This window comes from Myotis brandtii, unplaced genomic scaffold (genome assembly GCF_000412655.1).
Source record: "Myotis brandtii unplaced genomic scaffold, ASM41265v1 scaffold182, whole genome shotgun sequence".
Lineage (NCBI taxonomy): Eukaryota > Metazoa > Chordata > Mammalia > Chiroptera > Vespertilionidae > Myotis > Myotis brandtii.
The window spans coordinates 1,097,462-1,121,144 of NW_005356751.1; the positions used below are offsets into that span (position 1 = coordinate 1,097,462).

Here is a 23,683-nt window from a genome sequence, read left to right on the forward strand (position 1 = left end):
TGGGTTTTCCACATTCATAAAATGGACTTAGGTTTTACCAGTCGTTGTAAGGATTAAATCATCTGTGTAAAATCCTTAGCAAAATACCTGACACACAATGCTTAATAAAAGTTTTTTAATATTGATGTTATTATAATGTTGATTTTGGGTCCCTGTATACTGGATTTTACATTTATCCCTATTAAATTTTCCAACTTGTTGTTTAGTGTTCTGCAGATTGTCAAAACCTTTAGCAGTCCTGACCATCCTTGGCTAATAATATTTCATCTGATATTTGATGCACAGGTGTTGTGTTTTTCATCTGAGATGTTGGTGAAAGTGATGAATGGAGATGAGGCACCAGAGCTCTATGGCGCCTCTGAAGACCTTCCTTAAAGTATTCTCACTCATTCATCAGAACTCAGGTTATGACTGGTTTTAGCCACAGATTCACAAATTCTATTATCCTTCAACTGTTTGTTTCTTTCACTTGTGCATGAAGAACTCACAGACATCTTCATTGAAGTTTTGCTTAAATTCAGATGTGAAGTATCTTTTTTCCCCCCTGCAGCACTTATTTTGAAGTGTCTTGACTAGCAGTCTGGGGTCCGTAGCTAAACTAAGGTCAAAATTCAGTTTAATGACTTTCCTTTTGGCTCTTCTAAGCAGCTTTAGATTTCTATATATCATCACCAACTCTGAAAAATTATATTTAATAATATAATTTATATTATATTATATTATTAATTATATTTATCTGTTGTATTATATATGGGTAGTTCAAAAGAGTAAAAAAAGGGGAGGACATAAAGACTAAACTACCACCTAGTCTTTCATTGATGCAACTGGACTACTGCAAATTCAAATTTTTGTTCAAAGATGTTCATTGAACATCTAGTGCTAGCTAGGGGGAAATCATTGTATTGGGTTCCAGGGCAAAAAGACAACGTTCTTTAAGTTCAAATGTCAGTGGGGGAGATGGAAGTGACCCAGAAACCTCGGAAGGGTAGAGAGAGCTCTAAAGAGGAAGCATTCAACTCTGCCTGGGGTGAGGGTGCCAGGGAAAGTGCCACAGAGACGGGGATTTTGAGCTGACTCGACTGCTCAAAGCAGTTGCTCAGTGATGGGGGAGGAGGGTGGCTCGGGGCTGGAAGGACTTGAAGTGTTCAGGGTGCTCTATAAACTGCTGGTGGTTTGGGTGGGAAGCAGACAGAGGGCAGATTCACAAGGGGGTGACCCAAGGAGGGAAGTTGGATAAGATGGGCATAATGATCACTTGAGCTTGGGATTTGTGTCTGAGCACATTTGGGGTTGATGTCTAGAAGGGAATTGGAATTGTGATCTAGAAGTGTGATCTTCTATGGGGAGAGCTAGGCTGGAGGACTCAGTGGTACACAGTCTTGGAAACCATGTTGTGAGAAGAGACCAGGAAGGACTTTGGGAGACACTAGAGGAGGCCTAAGAAGGGCCCTGGGGAACGAGGGAAGAGGAGGAGGGAGAGAGGGAGCACTGTGTCACCACTCTGGCCTGGCTGACCCAGAACATGTACTAGTAGAGTCCCTTTCAGGCCAGAAGGTGGCTGGGGTGGAAACCGGTGATATTCCATGATCCATGTGAGGTCCGCATATGCCAGTGGAACCCCTCAAATGGGCGGGCAACCTGAGAAGATGCTGCTCTCTCTCACGTGAGCATGTAGGGTATGCGGATCGGACATGTTCCTGGGAACATATCACTTCCTAAGGGTCAGTTCCTTTGCCTCATTCCCGAGCCTCCCATGGCTTAGGGACACCATGATCGCCCGGCCTGGGGGAGGATTCCCAGAGAAGGTGTGGGAGATGGGCCTGCCCCAGAGGGTGGCCTGAGTCCAGTGGCTCCTGCTTCAGGAAAAGGAACCACACTGGGGAGATCACATGAGAGCTAGTCACATTGTTTGCAGGGACTGCGTTTGTTTGTCTAAATGCTGTAAAGTTAGCTCTCCCTCCGGTTTGAAGTGTTGCCTTGTGGGTAAAGGAATGAGAGGAAGAAGGGAGGGACCGAATGGGTGTAACTTCTGTGGAACTGGGTAAACTTTGGTGTGTTTACTTACCAGGCTGGGTTTCAGCCTAAATGACTGGCAGCGTTGTCGGTAGAGGCACTGGGCCCAGTGGGGGATGGAGGGCCTGGGAACTCAGGGGGGCCAAGGAGGCCACTGTGTTCACACCAGAAGAGAAGCAGACGCTTGGTTCCATACGTCCTAATAGTGCCTACCATGTAACACTGCTTTGAGCGGAAATAAACCAATGAAACAAATGTAACCCGAGTGCTGGGAGAATCTGTGCGCCCTCAACAGGTGGTTGCACACAGTCCCAAGAATGTGTCCGCACTGCAGACCCCCACATGCTCAGGAGTGATCAGAATTATTTTCAGGGCCAGACTCGTGTAGTTAACAAGTAGTTCAAGTAGGAGTCCTGGCCCTGGCTCCCCTGGAGTCCGCACCTTTGAGACTCTCTGTGTGGTATCTGGTGGGTTACTGACCTCTCTGGCCTCCAGTTTAGGGATCAGGAAAACAAAAGGCTTAGATTGGCTGAGGGATTTGAACATTACTTCTCAGACCCCAGGATTCCTTGGAGGATTTGACAGACGTCAGCCGCAGCACCCTCTGCGCTCCCGCCTGGACACCTCCATTTTCACCTCTTTCCCCAGTTTCACGGGAGTCAGCTTTCTGCAGCTGTGTGTGAAGAACACCTGGAGTAGACAGCCTTCATGGGCCCTTTCAGCTCTAAAATCCTACCGTGGCCAATTCGTGATAAATTGGGATATTCTGTTAATGAATTCAGCTTTATGAGGTTAGTAAGAAATATTTTCAGTAGCAGACCTGAGGTAGAAAATGGTAGCCCATGGCAACAAGGATGCATAGAGTGTGGGCGTCTGTCTGAGAGGTGTGTCTGTGTGTGTTTATTGGGCTTCTGTCCACCTCTCTGCAGGGGGCGGGGTGTATGTGAGTATGTGTCATTGCCTGCCAAGTCATGCTTCCTCTCTCCCTCCCCCTCTCTCAAGTCTTACCCTCCCATGCTACATTTCAGCAAGCTTCTGCTCTTAAGTAGCTGTCAGTAATTAAAGCAACCCAAATAACTTAGGGAGTCATGATTGATATCCAACCAATTTTAAATAGATAGATATATTATTAAGTGAAGTGGTTTATATTAACTAGGAGATTAATAGCTATGCTCCTCAGCCAACTTTGCCCAAGTCTAGTACTGAAACCCTGAATTATGTTTTATACTTATTTTTTATTTCCTCCAACATCTTGTTATGAAAATTTTAAGCATAAAGTTGAATGAACTCTATAGTAAGCATCTGTCCCACCACCTAGATTCGAGCATGAACATTTCACCGTATTTGTTGTATCACATATCTATCCATCTTTCTATGTGGGGCGCGGTTATGGTGTTTTGGCCAGGTTCAAGCCTCGGACTAATGAAAGGACAGGGTCCTCTCATTGCCACATGCAAGTCCCAGCTGGAGGGCAGGGCCCTCCCAGCACAATTATAGCCAATGGCTGTGGTTGTAAGCTTGAACCTATGGTCCGAACACGTAACCCCACGTGCCTTGTGATAGAGTTCGGGTGCATGTAGTTAAGTGAGGTTGAAACTCACGAGAATGCTGTAAACAATGTGATCATGCCCTTACTTTGCCTCGTGGCATCTGCTATAAAATAAAGACACGGCTTGTGGGCGCTGGCGCTGTCTCCTCATCAGGGAGCAGCGTCCCACCGAGACCCAGCTTTCATTCTCTTGTCTGTCTTTTCTCAATCCTTTCACCCCCCAACTCAGGGTCACTGAACCAGGCTGAGCTGGCATGGCACATAAGGCGCCCTGGGGCTGAGTATGCCATGGCCGTGCCGGCTCCCCACATTTCTATCCTTCTATGCAGCCCTCAACCCATCTTATATTTGGAAGCATTTTAGAGTAAATTGTATATGTCAATACCCATCCTCCTAAATACTTCAGTATGCATATTGTTAAGAGTTCCTTTTTGTTCTGTGTGTAAAATTTCCAGACAACAAAATGCACAAATCTTAAGTCTATGTTCTCTGAAGTTTGAAAGTGCTTAGCGCCTGTGTAACCCAAACCCCATCAAGACATAGAATGTAGCCATCACCCCAGAACATTCCTTCAGGCACCTTCCCAGTCACTCCCAGGCCCTAGCTACCCCCAGAGGCAATACTGCTTGGATTTTCCCCACTGTATGTTAGTTTTACCTGTTCTGCACTTCATGTAAAGATACCTATACAGAATGTACTCATTTGTGCAAAGCTAGCGCTTCAAAGATTCATTCAAGTTCTTGGTTGTATCGGTAGTTGACTTTGTGTTGGTTAGTAGGATTCCATTGTGTGCGTATGCCACAGTTGTATGTCTACTCTTTCTAAAATGTATTCTCACATCAATGGACATTTAGCCCGTTTCCAGTTTGGGGCTGTTATGAAAACTGTGGAGCTCATCTTAGCTCTGCTCCTGGGGAACTTGGCGGCCAGTGTTCTGTGGGCAGTGAGGGTCAGACACTGCCGGCCTCTCGCGCTTCATCCAGATCTGGCATCCTGGGCTACCGAGCCTTTAGATTCAAGAGCTTTCTTTCCTAGGTGCTGCTTAATGTCTTCATGGGGGTGCTTTTCAGTTCCTGTCCCTGTTGGCCTGCTTCTGTCCCAAGACGTTAGGGTATCCTGGAGGGGCGCCCTACTGATAGACACTGCTGGTACTTGAGCCGAGAGATGCAAATATGCACATATGCACAGGCCAGTGATTGGCTGGTTAGTAGGAAGACCATGGTGACTATGAGAAGATGCCTTTCCTTTTTGGTAACCCAGCACTGTGCCAGACATAGGCATCATGGATGTTTAGCAAGTGTTTATTGAATGGATGAATGAATGGGCAGAGGAATGAATTTACAGACTGCTACAGGAGACTTAGATGCGGGGTCTGGGTGGAAGGGTATGATGCAGACAGCATGCCTGGAGGAGAGAGAGGAGCGAATCATCCTTTTGAGACAGCATGGAGGAACGTGGAGAGTATTATGCTAAGCAAAATAAGCCAGTCAGAGAAAGACAAGTATCACATGCTCTCACTCATATGTGGAATCTAATGAACAAAATATACTGATAAGCAAAATAGATCCAGAGACATAGAAACAAAGAACAGAATGCGGAAGGAAGGCGGGGGAGGGTGGGTAGGTGGGAAGTGATCAACCAAAGAACTTGTGTGCATATACGCATGACACATGGACACAGACAATAGGGTGGTGAAGGCCTGGGGAGGGGGGCGGAGGCAGGCTAGAAGGGGTCAATGGGGGAGCAAGGGGGACATATGTAATACTTTCAACAATAAAGGGTTTTTGAAAAAATATATATATTGTTATTAATTTCAGAGACAGGAAGGGAGAGGGAGAAAGAGAAACATCAATGATGAGAGAGAACCATTGATTGGCTGCCTCCTGCATGCCCCCTACTGGGGATTGAGCCTGCAACCCAGTCACATGACCTGACCAGGAAATGAACCATGACCTGCTGGTTCTTGGGTCGACACTAAGCTACACAGACCGGGCACCTTGTCTTTATCTTGAATAGCATTCAGGTATGACTGGTAAATTCTGTGAATTTCCTAATATGTGAATTATTAGGCATGTGTGTTCATCGGCTTGGGTTGACATAAGACTATACCACAGCCTGGGTGCTAAACAACAGACCCCTATTTCTCACAGCTCTGGAAGCTGGGAAGTCCTAGATCAGGGTGTTGGCAGGGTTGGTGTCTGGCGGGAACTTCTCCCCCTGGGTGGAGACAGCTGCCTTCTCACTGTTTCCTCACATGGCCTTTCGGCAGCACATCAGGTGAAGAGAGATTGTACGTGTGCGAGCTCTCTGGGGTCTCTTCTTATATGGACACTAATCCTAAAGATCAGGGCCTTATGACTTCGTTTAACCTTAACTACCTCTTACAGACCCTATCTCCAGTCACATTGGAAATTAGGCCTTTAACATATGAATTTTGGAGGGACACAGTTCAGTACACAGCGGTGTGGTTCTGCCTGAAGCCTTGCACGTCAGCACTGGGTGTACTGATGGCTTGTTGGGAACTGAGCTCGGCAGCTCCATCTGGACTTGCATTTCCCACAGTGGGAACCCTGGGCTGCTGGCCTGGGTGGTAAGACGAGGATAATGCTGCTGTGACATGACCTCTACAGCACTTTGCAGAGTGCTTTCAAGTACAGTGTCTAATTTAACCTCCCAGCAAATCTGTGAGGTAGGCCTTGTTGTACCCATTTTATGGATGAGAAAAATGAGGCACAAGAAGTTAAGTGTCTGGCCCAGAGCCCCATGGTTCATCAGCAGGGAACCCAATCTCTGCTCCAACGCTTGCAGGCAGCGCTCAGGTCTTCCCTTTAGGGGCGCTCAGGGACTTCTTGTCACTCCCAGGGGTTCAGCTTTCCAGGTGGATATAGGAGGCTTTGGGAATCCCGTTGTCTAGAAAATGAAGCAGCCAGGCCTGATGCATGGCAGATACACTAAAGCTTACCTCCTGAGCAAAAATTAGGTAAAAGTGTTCCTAATGAAGGAACAGAAGCAAACCTTCGAGTCTGATCACCAGGTGATCTGTGTCTTATTGTCGAAGTGCTGGAATTAAGCCTGTCTCATTGTGTTGGTCAGTACAACAGGGTTTGGATTCCGGATCCTGACGATGTTTGGAAATCTGCTGAAATAGCAAAGGACTACAGAGTTGATGACAAAGTCCTGCGACTCCTGCTGGAGGATGGAACGGTAGGTCCTCGCTGGCTGTGGCTGCCGTAACGTATGAAGGGATAACTGGGGTATGTGGGGGGGTGGGGGGTGGGGGGCATATGGTCCCTGTGGGAGCAGCCAGGGGAGGGCCCATGAGGGGGCACCCAAAATGGCCAGCTGGTGCTGTGGATGCACTCATGTGTACCACTCCCCCTTTTCTCCCCACCTCCCTACCCCCACCCCAGGCTGCCCAACTGAAAGCCAAAAGTGCCCTGCCTCAGCTGGGCCTCTTTCGCACTGAGGTGGGGCAGGCAGGGCACCAAGATGGGTAGACAGCACCGAGGTGTGGCAGACAGGCCTGTGCCCTGTGCTGCATTTCCAGGGAGTCCACACTGTTCGGAAAAGGCTGAAAAACGATTAGCCATTTTGGTTTCCTAGGTCTTAGCTCAGAGACTGGGCAAAGACAAGAACCTTGGAGGGAAGTAGTTTGAGCCCGAGGCATAACTGGCAGAAAACAACATCAAGATGGGAAGACAGCCCTAGCTATTTGGCTTAGTGGATAGAGCATCGGCCCATGGACTAAAGGGTCCCAGGTTCAATTTCTGTCAAGGTCATGTACCTCGGTAGCAGACTTGATACCCGGCCCTGGTCAGGGCAAGTGCAGGAGGCAACCAATCGATGTGTCTCTCTCACATCAATGTTTCTCTCTGTGTGTCTCTCCCCCTCCCTTCCACTCTCTAAAAATCAATGGAAAAATATCCTCGGGTGATGGGAAGAGGAAGAGAAACAGTGGGGAGATAGAAAATAAGACGGGAGTGGGAGGTGTGAGAGGAGAGCAGAGGGAGAGTGAGTCCGGCTGCAGGTGGATAAAAACATGAAGAATTGGGACCTCCACAAGGGAGCATGATGGGGCAGTTAGGAAAATGATGGGAGGTGGGACGGGTGGACAGGAATGTCCAGCTTTGTGTGACATCCTGAGGGCCTCTGTCCGAGTTGGTGTGGCGAGGGAGAGACGGGGCTGGGCAGGGCCTGTGGAGGAGCATGTTGGTGAGAACGTCCTCTCGGAGGCTGGGCATGCCTTTTGATGACCAGCTTCCGCACATTTGCCTTTGCTTTAATTACCCATCGTGAGGCGTCCTATTCCTCCCCAGTGCTAATGACATCCCGCTGGATCCATAGCTAAGGTGGCTTTACCTTTTTAGAATCAAGTATGAGGATACAGAGCTGGACAGAGGATTCCTGACCCATCTGGATGCCAGAGTTGGTCTGGGGAAGGTCATCTGAATATTTAAATGCTGGAATTTCCAAAGCATGCAAATGGCCTCTATAGAGGCAGGACACACTATTTCCAATCAGAGTATCCTGGATTTGGGCATCATTTCCTGAGATACTGAAGGAAGGTGAACATAGATGTGAAGAGCACATCCTCTAGAATCAATATCTGGATTCAAATCCTGCCACAGCTACTCGCTAGTCTGTGACCGGGAGCCCTGTGATTGCTTCATATGTGGAATGGGTTAATAACGGCACCACAGCACAGGGAGGTTGCTGCAGATCAAATGAGATGACCCAGGTGTGCGTGTGCAGATGCAAGAGACACGCAGTGAGAGGATGCTGTGCCTCCATTAGCCTCTCCCTTCCCATCCGAAACTCCTCGCAGCATTTGTGGAAAACCTCCTGTGCACAGCCAAGCTTCTAATTAGGGATCAGATGGCTCTGGGAGAACAATCTCAGACAGCAGCTGCAGCGGTGGCTCGCTGCCTTAGTAATATCAGCAGGGCCTCAGGTGGCGACATTCCTGGCCCTGAGCCAGCTGCCCGGAGGAGGAGGGAGAGGCAGGTGAGATGGAGGCTGCCAGGCTGCTCTGTAACTTGACTCTGTCTGTACCATGAAGGACAGAGCCTGCTTTGTGTAGGAGAATGGCAATTCTGCCCCGACTGCCAATCTGATGTTCTTTACGTTTTCTCCCCCAGGCTCTCCCTTCTGTTTGTCTTTCCCTCTCTCCCTCCGTTTCTTACACACACACACACACACACACACACACACACACACACACCACACTGGCTGAACTGGAAAAGGAGGCTGTTAATTTAAAACAGAAAACTCAGGGAATGTAAAAATTATATATGAGCAGCATTTTTCTTTTATTCTCAAAGTGTGTAGATGAATGTTCTGCAAACATAATGACATTGACCATGGAGCAGGCAGCTGCATTGAGGACTCACGTCCCATTGTTTTCCAGAGCTGCGCTCCTTATGCAGAACAGAGCGAGCAACCAACAAACCACACCCCTGTCGGTGTGGATGGGGGCCATCCTGATGCAGGCTTCAGGGTCAGCCAGACCCATATCATGTGTGACCTGGGACAAGGGCTGAACCTCTCTGAGCCTGTCTCCTTCACCGTTGATCAGGATAGTCATGCCCTCCTGGGAAGGCAGTTTTGAGGATTAAATGAAATAACCAGTGCTGAGTGCTGACACAGTGGGCACTTGCTAAGGGGCAGCTGGCTCACCTTGAGCTGGTCCAGGACCAGGTATCGAAAGGAAGGCAGCCTGGGAAGGCGGAAGGGAAACAAGCTCGCTGGGTGCCCTAGTTCAGTCGCTTCCCCAAGCTGTGGACTGCAAGTGAAGGAAGTTAGAGCAGGTAGCCATCAGTCCCTTGGTGCTCTGACATCTGGAAGGCACAGTCATCTGAGGTGTGGACACCGCCAGGCAGGCTAACCGGGCCTTCACTCTGCTCAGGCAGCTGCCTCCGGAACACGAGGTGAAATGGGCAGAGGAGAGGCCAGCCTGGGGTTCCCCAGCCCAGGGCTGAGGTTGGTAAACACAGGCAGCCCTGCAGGCGGAGCTGGGAGCCCTCGGGAACACTGGTAGCCTCGCTCAGAGAGACCACCACCTGCATGGACCCCTTCAGACACTTCTCATCACGAAGCGTGTCAACTTCCAACAGAGATTCGGCAGCCTTAGTGCTGCAAGGGACCTTAGGTGACCATGTCATTTTTAGCAGCAGGATTCTGTTTTCAGATCAAAACTTCCATGGCACCCATTACCTAAACCACATACGAGTAGGGCGCCTGTGGTAGGACTGGGGGTGAGGGACCTGACCTGGTGCAGCCAGTCTTTTCACAGATGAGAGAAGAGAGGCCCAGAGAAGGTGGATGACTTGTCCTAGGACACACAGCCAAGACCCAGCCCCCTGGCTCCCACTTTTTAGAAACCAGCCATGAAGATAAGTTTCTCGTTGCTCTACATAAGCTTGGTTTCAGAGTGTCGGGGGTCACTCTGAAGGGAGGGAGGGAGGACAGAGACGGTGGTCCAGCAGAAACACCCAACATCTTTCACTTCCAGAGCTTTAAGTGTATCTTCGTGCACAGGAGCTGGATTATTCCGTTGATCCGGAGTCTCTGCCTCCGCTCCGGAACCCTGACATCCTCGTGGGTGAGAATGACCTCACGGCCCTCAGCTACCTCCACGAGCCCGCGGTGCTCCACAACCTCAGGATCCGCTTTGCGGAATCCAAACTCATTTACACCTACAGCGGTAAGGAGAGGGTTCCCGGGAGCGGGACTGGCGCGGACACAGTGCGTGCTGCCCAGAGCATCCTGATGACACATGTCATAGTATGTTTATATTAGAATTGCTGACGTCTGTCAAAATGCGTAGTGACACCTAAACCTGTGCCCACATTTCCACCTCAACGGCACAGGCATTTGATCTTAGGGAGTCTGTTATAAAAAGAAGTGTCTGGGCGGGGAGAATTTTCAACAAGAGCTAAGGTTGGACTACCAAGAAAAATATATGTGGATGAAGCTTGTGTTGGAGTTTCCCAATGGAGGTGATAAATTTATTACTTATTTGGGGCAATGACGTAATCATCATATTTCCATTGGGAATTGCCAAAGCCTCTCAGTGTTAGGACAGTCTCATCTGTCACCTCATCGGTCCCCCTTAGAGTAGCCCAGACTGGGGGTGGCATCGGCAGGGAACTGATTCAGAGCGCTGAGTGACCTGCCCAGAGTCACACAGAAGGTTTTGTAAGTGGGAGAGCTGGGGTGACAGTAAGAACCCCATCACTGTGTCTAACGTCTCTTCTCAGGAATCATTTTGGTGGCCATGAATCCTTACAAGCAGTTGCCCATCTACGGAGATGCCATCATCCATGCCTACAGCGGGCAGAACATGGGCGACATGGACCCGCACATATTTGCGGTGGCAGAAGAGGCGTACAAGCAGATGGCCAGGTAGCCTCCTGCGGGGCGGGCTTGCTCTGGCTCTCCTAATGCTCCTGCATTTGCTGGGTCCTTGCTGGGGAGGGAGACATCAGGCTTGGTCTCATTGGATGTGACCATCAGACCGGAGGGGCACTGGTGGAGCAGACTACGTGTACCAAGAAGCAAATGACTCTCAGCGTGTACCTGACGTGTTTAAACCGAGTTTCCTGGGTTTTGTTCCTTCTGGGTGATCAAAAGTTGTTCCTACAAACACGGGACTAGCAGGTGCCTCTCTTGCAGTGTGTTGGGTTGGAGGAATACTGACGTATTCTCCGCTGTGAGATGTTGAAGCTTTCTGACCCACCCAGGGCAGCAGAGCCCATTGGTAGATGAACACAGGTTCCAGTGTAGATTTGGGTTTTATCCTAATTTTTGCCACTTGTTTTTGTATGGCCTTGTGGAGTTCTTGCTTTGCTGGCAAACATTTATTAAAAGCCTCCTGTGGCCCTGACCGGTTTGGCTCGGTGGATAGAGCGTCGGCCTGTGGACTGGGGGGTCCTGGGTTCGATTCCGGTCGAGGGCATGTGCCTTGGTTGCAGGCACGGCCCCAGTGGGGGGTGTGCAGGAGGCAGCTGATCGATGTTTCTCTCTCATCGATGTTTCTAACTCTCTATTCCCTCTCCCTTCTTTTCTGTGGGAGGTCAATAAAATACATTTAAAAAAATTTTTTTAAATAAATAAAATAAAAGCCTCCTGTGAACCATGAGCACACACACATTCCTGTACATCATCCTTGCACCCTCAGGGTGGCCGTGATGGAGATGCCTGGGCAGGAAACAGAATCCAGAGCCACCGCACGTACGAGGCTGGGATTGGCACTCAGATATTTTTACTCCATATGTAATTTCTTTTTCCCATAACCAGGCTCTTTTGGCTTCAATGTCCTCATCTGTAATGTATGAAGAATAAAACACCACCGTATCTTTGTAGATCCTTTCACATTTGCAAAACAACTTTCACAGTAATCTTTGCGTCTCCCAACACTCCAGTGAAGTCAGCTGAGCTACCATCGTCGCCCTCATTTCACAGATGAAAACCTGAAGTGAGGGACCTGGTCCTGCTCATTATTTACCATGTAACTTTGGGCCCAGGGCCTGGTCCCCCTCAGCGCCAGGGTCCTCACCTGTGAGCTGGATGCACCCATTCTAAGCTCCACTGCTTGTCATCAGGAAAAGATAATGGCGGCTTAGACAAGGTAGACGCATGTGGTTCTCTCCTGGGCAGGCAGGGCTAACACAGAACCTCTGCCAATCACCAGGGACCTGGTACCTTGCAGCTCCCCACCCCTGGGGTGGCACTTGTCATCGGGGCCAAGCTGATACTTTTAAAATAAAAAACTGTTTTTGTTGATTTCAGAGAGAGAGAGAGAGAGTGAGGGAGAGGGATAGAGAGGTAGAAACATTGATGAGAAACATCGATCAGCTGCCTCTGGGGATTGAGCCTGCAACCCGGGCATGTACGCTGACCAGGAATCACACCGGTGACCTCTTGGTTCATGGGTTGATGCTCAACCACTGAGCAACACCGGCTGGATCCAAGCTGATACTTAGTCATTTCCTGCACATGCTGGGTGACAGAGTGCCAGGGAAGGTTGTGCCCCTCCGGGTGCAGGAGACTTTCCAGAAATCCCGCAGAGCACTTCTGATCACAGCTCATTGACCAGGACCCACCCACTTGGCCATGCCTAGCCACAAAGGAGCCTGGGATATGTAGTTTTTCATATGGGCAGCACTGTGCCCACTAAAAATTGGGGCATAGTCCCGGGGAAGAAAAGGGAAAATGAATGTTGAGTAGAGAATTGCCAGTTAATAACCAAATACCTTGGTTTCTGCCACAGCACATTTTCTCCCAACCCTAACACACCTGTGTTGTCACAGTGCATTCTGGGATTTTCCCTGGCTCCCTGCAGGTCCAGGACATCCCCTTGATTAGTGTCCCTGGCTCAGGGCCCAAAGGGCCAGGGCTGATCCTGGACACCAGAGTATGTGCTGCTTGGAGCTGCAGGGCTGAGCCAGCTTCAAGCTTGAAAAGCCAGGTTTCTACAGGTCTGTCTGTCTAACTGTAGTTGCAGAACAAACATAAGACAGGCTCCTGTGGGACTTGCTGAGGCTAGACTGGGATCGGGAGAGCCCGGCATTAATAACCCCAGCCCCATCGTACCCTGCCGGCCAAGGGGACACTGGGGGTGTCACCCACCTCAGAGTCTTAGCTTCCTCCTTTGAACCAGGATCTCTCTCTCTCTCTCTCTCTCTCTCTCTCTCTCTCCCTCCCTCCCTCCCTCCCTCCCTCGTCCTCTCAAAGCATTCACAAGGGAGGCTGTGTGCTCTGTGCCCTGGGTCAAGTCTCTTACTCTCTCTGAGTCACTGTTTTACTTATCTGTAAAATGGGTATAAGCGGCATAGGATTTTTGTGAGGCTTGAATGAGAATCCCTGTAAAGTATTCACAGAGCCCCTGACACACAAGTCATGCTGGATACATAAAATGGCATTATAATAAAGTTCTACCACCATAATCTCATGACATGAAAAGTTCAATGCATTTTTTAAGCTCTCTGAGTTATGCAGCAGAGCATTTTGGCTTGCAGAGCACCTAAATATGTTCCCAAGCATATTTTGAATAACGGCTCTCCAAATAATGTCTTTAAAATGCTTCATATTTAAGTGGGGATATGCAGAAAGGAGTTGACATAGGCTCGAGACTGCTCTCATTAGAGGCCTGTTGGCGAAGATGGCCCATGGCTGGCCCCTGGGGACTTGGACTTCAGGAAGGTTCTCCCCATTTCCTCGTTGATGAGAGCGGCTCGCTGTACTGACGCTTACTTCTGTGGCTCATGCTGAACATCTGCTTTCCTCTGGGCACCTCGAATGTTGGTATCCGTTAGGGCGGTGGTTCTCAACCTGTGGGTCGCGACCCCTTTGGGGATCGAACAACCCTTTCACAGGGGTCGCCTAAGACCATCGGAAAACACATATATAATTACATATTGTTTTTGTGATTAATCACTATGCTTTAATTATGTTCAATTTGTAACAATGGAAATACATCCTGCATATCAGATATTTACATTACGATTCATAAAGTAGCAAAATTACAGTTATGAAGTAGCAACGAAAATAACTTTATGGTTGGGGGTCACCACAACATGAGGAACTGTATTAAAGGGTCGCGGCATTAGGAAGGTTGAGAACCACTGCGTTAGGGGATGCCCGTGTGACCAGCCCCAATAGGAACTCTGGGCACTGGGTCTGATGCGCTTCCCGGGTAGACAGCATTTCCGCGTGTTGTCACAGTGCACTGTGGGAAGAATCAAGTGTGTCCTGTGGACTCCACTGGGAGAGGACTCCTGGAAGTTGACCCCTGGCTTCCTCTGGTCATGGCCCATGTGTCTCTTCCTTTGCTGAGTTACTTTGTATCCTTTTGGTGCAATAGATCTTAGCCGGGCCTACGACTACATGCTGAGTCCTGTGGGTCCTCCTAGTGGACCACTGAACTGGGATTGGTCTTGGGGGCCCTCAACACAGGAGACATAGGACACAAAATTGTGTCTTCAGCGTGGTCCCATAGGAAGAAAAAGCGGGAGGAAATTCTCGAATGCTGGAAACAGGTACTTTAGAGCAGCGATTTTCAACCTGTTTCATCTCACAGCACATCAACTAATTACTAAAATTCTGAGGCACACCAAAAAAAATTTAATCTTGCTGATCTGACAAGAACGTAGGTAGGATTTTGATTCATTCACACTGGACAGCATTGTTGTGTTGGCTGTTGTCATTTTCTTATTTGACGACCTAAGGGAGAAGAGGTCCGTGCCCCTGACTGAATCGTCAGGTAGTGCATGTTTCACAAATCCTTGTGGGAAAACCATGGTGCCTGCCGCCAGCACGGGGCTGAAAAGCGCTGCTCTGGAGTGATGAAACAGTGTCCCTTCCAGCTGGTCTGCATTGTTCTTAGTGAGTAGATATTGCTTTTTTAATAAGAAGGAATGAACATGTTAAAATCCTTTCATTTGTTTGCTTTAGAAACAATAAAAATCAGTCAATAATTGTGAGCGGGGAGTCGGGTGCTGGGAAGACGGTGTCTGCTCGCTATGCCATGAGGTACTTTGCCACGGTCAGCAAGTCGAACAGTAACGCCCACGTGGAGGACAAGGTGCTGGCGTCTAACCCCATCACGGAGGTGTGTGCCCCGGGGGGGGTGGGGGCAGGCTGGGAGGCAGTTGCGTGTGGTGAGGGAGAGGCGGGCTGGACTGTGTGTGTGTTGTCCTGACTAACCATAGTTCCCTCCCCGAAAAGACCTGACGAACCGAAGTGCCATGCTTCTATGTCTCTGTCCAACCCCAGAGGGAAGGTGAGGGTGGGTGGGAAGAGATTAACCGAAGAATTTATATGCATAAATGCATAACCCATGGCCACAGACACTAATGTGGTAAAGGCCTGGGGTGGGGTGGGGTTGGGGGGCCAGGTGCAGTCTAGCAGGGGTCAATGGGGGGAAAAGGGGACACCTGTAATACTTTCAACAATAAAGATAAATTAATAATGATGATGATGATGATGATGATGATGATAAAGATCAAAGAAGTGAGGGTGAGAAACAGCCTGGAATGCTGTTCTCGGTGGGATCTGAAGGAGAAGGGGCAGAGATTGCTGCCTCTGAGGCTCTGCCCCCTGTCTGCTGGGCTAGAAATTCTACTAGCAGCTTTCAGGAGCCCCCTGTTTACATTTACATCCCGGGGAAGTGTCCTCAACCACAGACACCAGTGCACAGAGGCCAGCCGAGTTCTGCAGCCAGCGGCACCAACTGTCCTGAGCTGAGTGTTAAATATGCAGGCCTTGTATTGTGAGCTATTGTGAAACCCATGGGAGTTTGGAATCAATTGTGGTGGGAGTATCCACACCTTAAAAATCACCACATGCCACGTAGCAAGGCTCTTCCTCTTTCCTACAGCGGATTCATCAGCATAATATCGATGGTCACATGTGGGCGAGGCCAGCGGTGATAGCAGCCAGGGGTGAGGACACTACCCTCTCAGAAGAAGGGGCATCTGAAAGGCTCGGGGCAGGGCCCAAAGGCCGGCTCTGGCTGCCTCGCAAAATGGGAAGAGGATTGACTTGGGTTTATTTGGAAGTGGAGCAAGTAATTAAGAACATTAGATTTCTAGACCTCTCCTCTCTACTTTCTCCTCAGTGAATATTTATGTATCAGACTACCTATGTTGTGTAAGCCACTGTGCCAGGTAATATGGGACGTAATGGAAAAGAGTAAGACCCAGTCCCCAAGTTTTAAGGCTCCTCTAACATGAGCATGTTTTCAAGTTAAATAGCGACATAAGTCACAGTCCAAGGTAGCAATAGAAGAGTCAAGAGGCCCTGCCCAGTTAAGTGCCCAGTGGGTGATTTTATGGTTATTTGTTCAGAGTTGGCCTTGCCCACCAGCCTATGAGTTCCATGAAGGCAGGACCAGGTCTGTTGGGTTCACCTCTGCCTCCCAAGCACGTGGCCCATGGCAGGGGCTCAGTAAATACACGTCGTAATGAAGTGTGGTGACCGGGGCAGGAAGCACAGTATATGTGCATAAGAAGGGCACTTTTAGACAAAGGTGCTCAGGAAGGGAGATGGGCAGAAGGGACGGAATTCAAGGATAGAAGTAAAAAAGCTGAAATCCTGCTGGGGGGGGGGGGCGGGATGGGAGAAGGCAGTTTTTCAGTTAAGGGAAGCGGTAAGGGCTAAGGATAGAAATAAAGGTTGAATGAAGGATGTGGACTTTTAATTGAGCATTTATACTATGTGGGGCATGGTGAGGTAAGGCACTCTACATTATCTCATTTTCCTCCCAGGTCTTTAGGGTGCTTATTTCCCCACATTACAGAGAGAGATGAAGTAACATTTCTAGCATCACACAGTTGAGCATTTATACTATGTGGGGCATGGGTGAGGCGAGGCACTCTACATTATCTCATTTTCCTCCCAGTTCTGTAGGGTGCTTATTTTCCCCATATTACAGAGAGAGATGAAGTAACATTTCTAGCATCACACAGATAGTAAAAAGGAACCTAGGGACCTGAAGCATCAGAGCCTGCGCTCTTTCTGTTCTGCTCAGCGTCTGCCAGAGATTGAGGAGAGCGCTTTCCCCCTCGCCAACCTCCCTCTGCTCATACCGCCACCCCCTCACCCACCCCCACCCCCGCATACAGGATTGGATTTTACTAACACTGCTCCAATAATGTTAATGCAGAGATCTTCGTGATGTGGTTATTTCAAGAGAGTTCTATGTTTTGCAGGCTGTTGGAAATGCCAAGACCACCCGCAATGACAACAGCAGTCGGTTTGGGAAATACACAGAAATCAGTTTTGATGAGAGAAATCAAATTATCGGAGCCAACATGAGAACTTACCTGCTGGAGAAATCCAGAGTAGTCTTTCAAGTAAGGATAAAAATTTTCGTTAAATTTTCCTTTTCCCAACTTTTTAAGTATTGTTTCCATTCATATACTCATTAGATAGCCTACATTGTTCTGTGACTTGACTAGAGTCACTTCATTTACAGTTTGTTTGGTTTCTTCTGTTCTTAAAAATGTTTTTTTAATTTTTATTAAATTTATTTGGGTAACATTGGTTAATAACATCATGTAAATGTCAAGTGTACAACATGATAATACGACATCTTTATACTATACTGAGTGCTCATTACCTGAAGTCTAGTCTCTTCTGTCACCATATATTTGAGCCCTTTTATCCTCTTCATCCTGCCCCCACCCTCCTTTCTCTCCGGTAAGTACTGAGCCAAACTGGCCAGGGCCATTTGTTGCTTTTTGTTTTATATCCCACATAGGATTGAAATCATACTGTTCTTATCTTTTTTTCATCAGACTTATTTCAGTTATAATACCCTCAAGATCCATCCATATTGTCACAAATGGCAATATTTCGTCCTTTTTTATGAGTAGTATTCCATTGTATATATGCACTACATCTTCTTTATCCAGTCTTCCATTGAAGGACACTTAGGTTGTTTCCGTATCTTGACTATTGTGACTAATGCTGCAATGCGCTTAGGGGTACATATGTCTTTTTTTTTTTTTTAAGAGTAGTTTATTGATTTTTAGAGAGGAAGGGAGGAAAGAGAAACTATGTGAGAGCATAGCATCAATCAGCAGCCTCCTGCATGGCCCCCTACTGCAGCAACCCCCAGAGACTAGACTTTAGGTAACGAGTGTCGGCCTGTGCACCAAAGGGTCTTGGGTTTGATTCCCAGTCAAGGGCATGTATCTGGGTTGCAGGTTCCATCCTCCGCTTCAGTCATGGTGCATGCGGGAGCCAATCAATGTGTCTCTCTCTCACATTGATGTTTTTTTTCTCTCTCTCTCCCCCCTCCTTACCCTTTTCCTCTCTGTAAAAACCAGTGGAAAATATATCCTTGGGTGAGAACCAAAAAATTTTTAAAAATAACAAATAACATTTTCTCTGGGGTCATTATTTGGAGGGCCAACCCTCTTACTCTCTCTAAAAATCAGTGGAAAATATATCCTTGGGTGAGAATTAACCAAAAAATGTTTTAAAATAACATTTTCTCTGGGGTCATTATTTGGAGGGCCACCAGAGCCACCAGTTCTCCGTCCGTAAGAGGCAGGGCCGGCCTATGGGCCAGCAGAGGGAGCAGGGTGGGTCCCAGCATGGCTGACGCGGCAGAACCTGAGGTGGGTGCCTGGGTCCCCAGAACAGAACTGTCGATCCAGATCAGCCATCTAAGACCCTCTGGTAGAAACCTCACATTTTCACTTACAAAGGACTGGTGTAATTTGGGGTCTTTTCCTTCTTTTACAGTCAGAAAATGAACGAAATTACCACATTTTCTATCAGCTTTGTGCATCTGCACAGCAGTCGGAATTTAAACATCTTAAATTGGGTACGTGATGGATGGTATGTGGAAGAGTCTCTCTTTTACGTAGGGGTTTAAATTCTAGGTTAACTTCTTCTTACGGTAACATCACTTCAAAAATATATTCTGTCCAAAGATACAAGATCCTTGGGTTTTGGTGTGGAATGGATGCCTCTAAGGAGATAGATAAGGGCTGGAGAGTAGGGTGGGCTCACGGAGAGGGGAGCCCGCTCACGGAGGGGGAGCCCTTCAACCCAAGGCTTCTTTTCAAGGTCATGGGGATTGTGGCATCGAGCTAGAGCCACGTGGAGAAGGCCTCCTGACAACTAGAACTTATGCTCTAGGTCTCCAAACTTTTCTTTTTATCTGAACTTGTCGGTCATTTTTCTAATGTGTATGACATATTTGTTCCTTCTAAGATAGAGTACTTTTATCATAATTTGAACTTCCTTGATGACTCGAGGTCACCATTTAGGAAGTCATAATGAAGTCACACGAAGATACTATCCATGCTTTGTGCTCTAAACAGACTGTGAATAGCGAACATGGAAGAAGGGTAGCCTACTATCCAAATATCAGATGCACAGGAGGTCATGATCTTGTTTGTGGTGATGTTTATCAGGGTACACATATATCAAAACGCATCAAAGTGTACATCTAAAATGTGTGTGGTTCATTGTACATTTAATAAACCTCACTAAAAAATGTCTGTGACACCGACATTTGTACAGAAGCTTGACACAGAAAGCTGTATAATAAAATTGTTAGATGTGGGATCAAAAACCATGAGTGTTGGAGGCAGCCTGTGTTTAAATTCTTGCCCCGCCATCCATGCGGGACCCTGAGGAAGTGACTTCTCTCTTCAGAGCCTCAGCTTCTGTAGGTAGAATTCTAGGGAATAAATGGAATAATGTGTGTAGAATGCTTATTATAGTTTATTAAGAACTTCCCTTTTTGATAAACTTGGGTGTCCAAGTTTTTATGCTACAGATGTAACAATCTTGTGATTTCAGGGAGTGCGGAAGAATTCAATTACACGAGGATGGGCGGTAACACCGTCATTGAGGGGGTGAGTGACAGTGCTGGCATGGAGGAGACGCGGAAGACCTTCACACTGCTGGGTAAGGGAGACATCCTGTCCACGGTGTGGCCATTTCCTCTTTTAAACAAATTTAAGAAGTTTAAAAGCAAGGGTGCCCGGCATGCATGTGTTCAGAATATTCCTAATAAATCCTAATTTTAGAATGAGCCTATCAGAACGTAGAGGCCAGATGATCAAGACTGTGTCTCTCCCGGAAAAGATGGAGCCCCCAGCTTCTTTGTTCTCTGCCTCGCAGTTGCTGGGAGGGCTGTGGCCCTGTGGGTGCTCCGAAGCGCTTCTGGGCTGACCAGGGAGTAGCCTGGCAAAAAAGCTTCTGCTCAGTGTGAGACCAGAGCCAGCTCAGCAGGTGACGGGCGTGGCTGGCAGAATGCCAGGACTACAAAGGAGTCTGCATGCTTCACTTTCCATATGCCTGTTGTTCAAGACCATGTTCTCTTCTGACTGCCTGTGCATTGGCCATTAGACCTCACAGCCTAGTACTTAATTATCTGTTGTCATGTATTTTCTTTTAAAAAAAATTCTTACCCAAGGATATGCTTATTGATTTTAGACAAAGGGGAAAGGGGGGAGGGCAGGGAGGGAGGGAAGGAGAGAGTGGGAGAGAGAGAGAAGCATCCATGTGAGAGAAGCATCCATGTGAGAAGCATCCACACCAGTTGTTTGCCTTCTGTATGTGCCCCAACCAGAAACTGAACCCAAATCCTAGGTATGTGCCCTGACCAGAACTTGCAGCCTTTAGTGTATGGGATGATGCTCCAACCAACTGAGCCACACTGGCCAGGGCGTGCTCCAGTTTTTCATGTGTCATAACATAGGTCCTTGACCTCGTGCAGGTCCATTATTATCTCTGGGCATCAGTTTCCCATCTGTAACCTGGAAGAATAATGACAATATTTAGTTGTTCCAATTATCTATTGCTGTTCCCCAAATATTAGTGGCTTACAATGACAGTTTATTATCTCTTGTGATTCTGGGTGGACTGGGCTCAACTGGGCACGTCTCACGTAGGACTGTCATGTGATGGTGGCAGGGCCTGGATCCTCTGTGAGCTGGGGCAGCTGCAACCACGGGGGCTGGGTGGCGTCTGTCTCTCCACGTGGACGTCCCAGCTGCTGGTCTCACAGTGAAGGGACTGCACGCGTGTGGCTACCTTCTCCCAGAGCCGGTTCCAACAGGCTCAGGTGGACTCTTCCAGGCTTTTTATGAACTATCCTCAGAGGTAATGTGGTCTCACTACTGCCACATGCTAATGCTCACAGCCAGCCATAGGCCAGCTCAGACCAGGACTCGTGGAGGGAGCCACGCAGGCACGAACGCTAGGAGGGGGCACTGGGGCCATTGGAGTAGCCACCACAGTAGCTGTGAGTGATGTTGTGAGATGAAGAGATCATGTCTAAAATGGTTTATGAACTGTGCCATGCTGTGCCAGAGGTCAGTACACATTTAATGAAAGCATGACCTCACTGCATGAATCACTAAAAATATCCTAGACCAAAGGTCGGCAGATGGCATCCAATTTTTGTAAATACAGTTTTTATTGGGACCCAGACACACTCATTGGTGTAAGTATGGTCTGTGGCTATTTTCACGCTATGGTGGCAGGTGAGTAATGATGACATCAGCGGCACTGCCTGCAAAGCCTACCAAGAAAACAGTGACTGACCCTTGACCTAGATGAGAGTTTTCTTGCAATATGGGGAAAGACCCAGGGAGTTCATGAAGCCATCTAGCTTCACCCCGTGTGTCCAAACACAGAAGTCCCCTGACCACCCAGGGCCAGGCAAAGGGGAATGTGATTGACTCTAGATTCGTGCGTGGGACCAGATGACCCCGTAACTTCAAGATGGCCATCATCCTGTGACCCTGCAGCCAAGGAGATCATGCTGTGAGTTGGTTTCATGGTCTCTAAACTGATGTCCTCCAACACAGTAGCCACCAGCCACAAGTACTTTAATTAGAGTGAAATGAAATTGAGACCCTCAGCTTCACTGGGTGTGTTTCAGCTGCTCGTAACACATGTGGCCGTAGCTCCTGAGCTTCACAGCACAGAGACGTCATGTCGGAGAGCTCTGTCTCCTAGCAAGGCGAACACTGCACCTTCTTTATACTGCCTGTCCCACTGGCTCTGTTCTCCTATCCCTGCCGCAGTGTTAGCTGTCTTAGGCGGAGCCCTCCTCCAGGGCAGGTTGCCTAACTTGAATCTTATGCAGGCTTATAACGCACTCGCTCTCGGGCACGTCACCCTCCTTTAAATGTGATTGCTAGTTGTTGGTTGATTTGTCCGTGCCCGTGTTCTGTTATGGAAACAGTAGAGAGAAGCGGGCACGGTTAGCCGTGAGGTCATCTCGTTCAGTTCACACGCCGCTTCACACCAGGCCCAGGAAGCGGGCCTCTGGAGCCCGCGCATCCTCTTTGCCTGGCCTGGGTCACCAGGGCACCGCCACGTTACTCACACCGGGTAAAGCTAAGACAGCTTCACAAACCCCACAGCCTTTTCACACACCGCAGTGGTCTGTTTAGATCGGACATACCCGGGCTGACGGTGGGCAAGTGTCCTACCCCTCCTGTGCCTTAGTTTCCCGTCTGTACAATGGGAAAAATCCGAGTACTTGCTTCATAGAGTTGTTGTAAGCATTAGAGAGGTGACCGTGCCCGAGGGACACAGGGTTCCACCACGTCCCCTTCCCACCCGGCTCCTGAGGCACCTCCGCCAGCCGGGCAGCTGCAAAGGTGCCCCCTGAGGAAGCAGAGGTGGTGCGTGTTGATCATAAGCTCCTTCCTTTGTTCGCCTCCGACTCATTGAACCCCGTCCTTTGATCCTCGCCTGGCCGGTTAGAGCTCCCACAGAGAACACCCTGGACACAGTCAGACCCGGACAGGACTCGGGCCCAGGGGACCGGACCATTGTGCTTCGCACTGAAATCTAACTCAGGCCGGCGGAGCGGGTAGGGCTTCAGGGGCAAGAGGGGCAGTGGGCACCCAGTGCAGCAGCAGAGCTGTTCGCTGCACCTTCCCGCTCAGGCCCAGGGGTGTTACTGGAGCTGGAAAGGAGGGTTGGGAAAGTCAGTGCTGGACCAGGAGCAGTGACCTTACATCAGTCAGCAACATAGTCAGCTTGGGACGATGTTACCAGAAAAGAGATGAGCGAGCAGATCAGCCCCTCTCTCCTCCTCCTCTCTGACCTCCTCCCCACAGCCCCCACTGGTCAAACCCAACCAGAGGCCAGAGGACATGACCGCCCATGCCGTGGTCCGCCCAGGTCAGCCCCCTGGGGCAAGTGAAATACATCCAGCACCCCACCAGAAAAATAATTCAGGTGGCTGTGAACAGAAAAGAAAAATGCACAATAAAGACAAAGCAAGTACATCACAGAATAAATGAGAGCTGATTCTCCCGGGCACCTGGCACGAAATGGTTACCTGGGTATTAATTTGTGTGGGACTTCCAGCAGCCTTGGCTGAGGGGGACCTAGCGGGTTGCAGAGTTCACACTGTGCGTTTGCACAAGTCCAACTGGGGAGAAGAGTGAGCCAGGTTCACCTGGGGTCCACTTCATGCTCCCTGTCCCAGCTCTTGGCACCAGTGGTCCTAGAGCAGTGATGGCAAACCTATGACACACGTGTCAGAGGTGACACGCAAACTCATTTTTTTGGTTGATTTTTCTTTGTTAAATGGCATTTAAATATATAAAATAAATATCAAAAATATAA

The 23,683-nt window shown here is 48.6% G+C and overlaps 1 protein-coding gene across 1 annotated transcript in view; it reads left to right on the forward strand.

The window, feature by feature from the left end:
* The first annotated feature begins 1,769 nt into the window (after positions 1-1,769).
* Positions 1,770-23,683, forward strand: part of MYO5C (myosin VC) — an 87,033-nt gene continuing 65,119 nt past the window's right edge. The window contains exons 1-8 of the mRNA XM_014537834.1: positions 1,770-1,805; positions 6,656-6,766; positions 10,100-10,265; positions 10,822-10,966; positions 15,017-15,173; positions 17,275-17,418; positions 18,818-18,899; positions 19,886-19,993. Of these exons, the coding sequence (XP_014393320.1) occupies positions 1,770-1,805; positions 6,656-6,766; positions 10,100-10,265; positions 10,822-10,966; positions 15,017-15,173; positions 17,275-17,418; positions 18,818-18,899; positions 19,886-19,993 (949 nt within the window). The remainder of the gene's footprint in view (positions 1,806-6,655; positions 6,767-10,099; positions 10,266-10,821; positions 10,967-15,016; positions 15,174-17,274; positions 17,419-18,817; positions 18,900-19,885; positions 19,994-23,683) is intronic.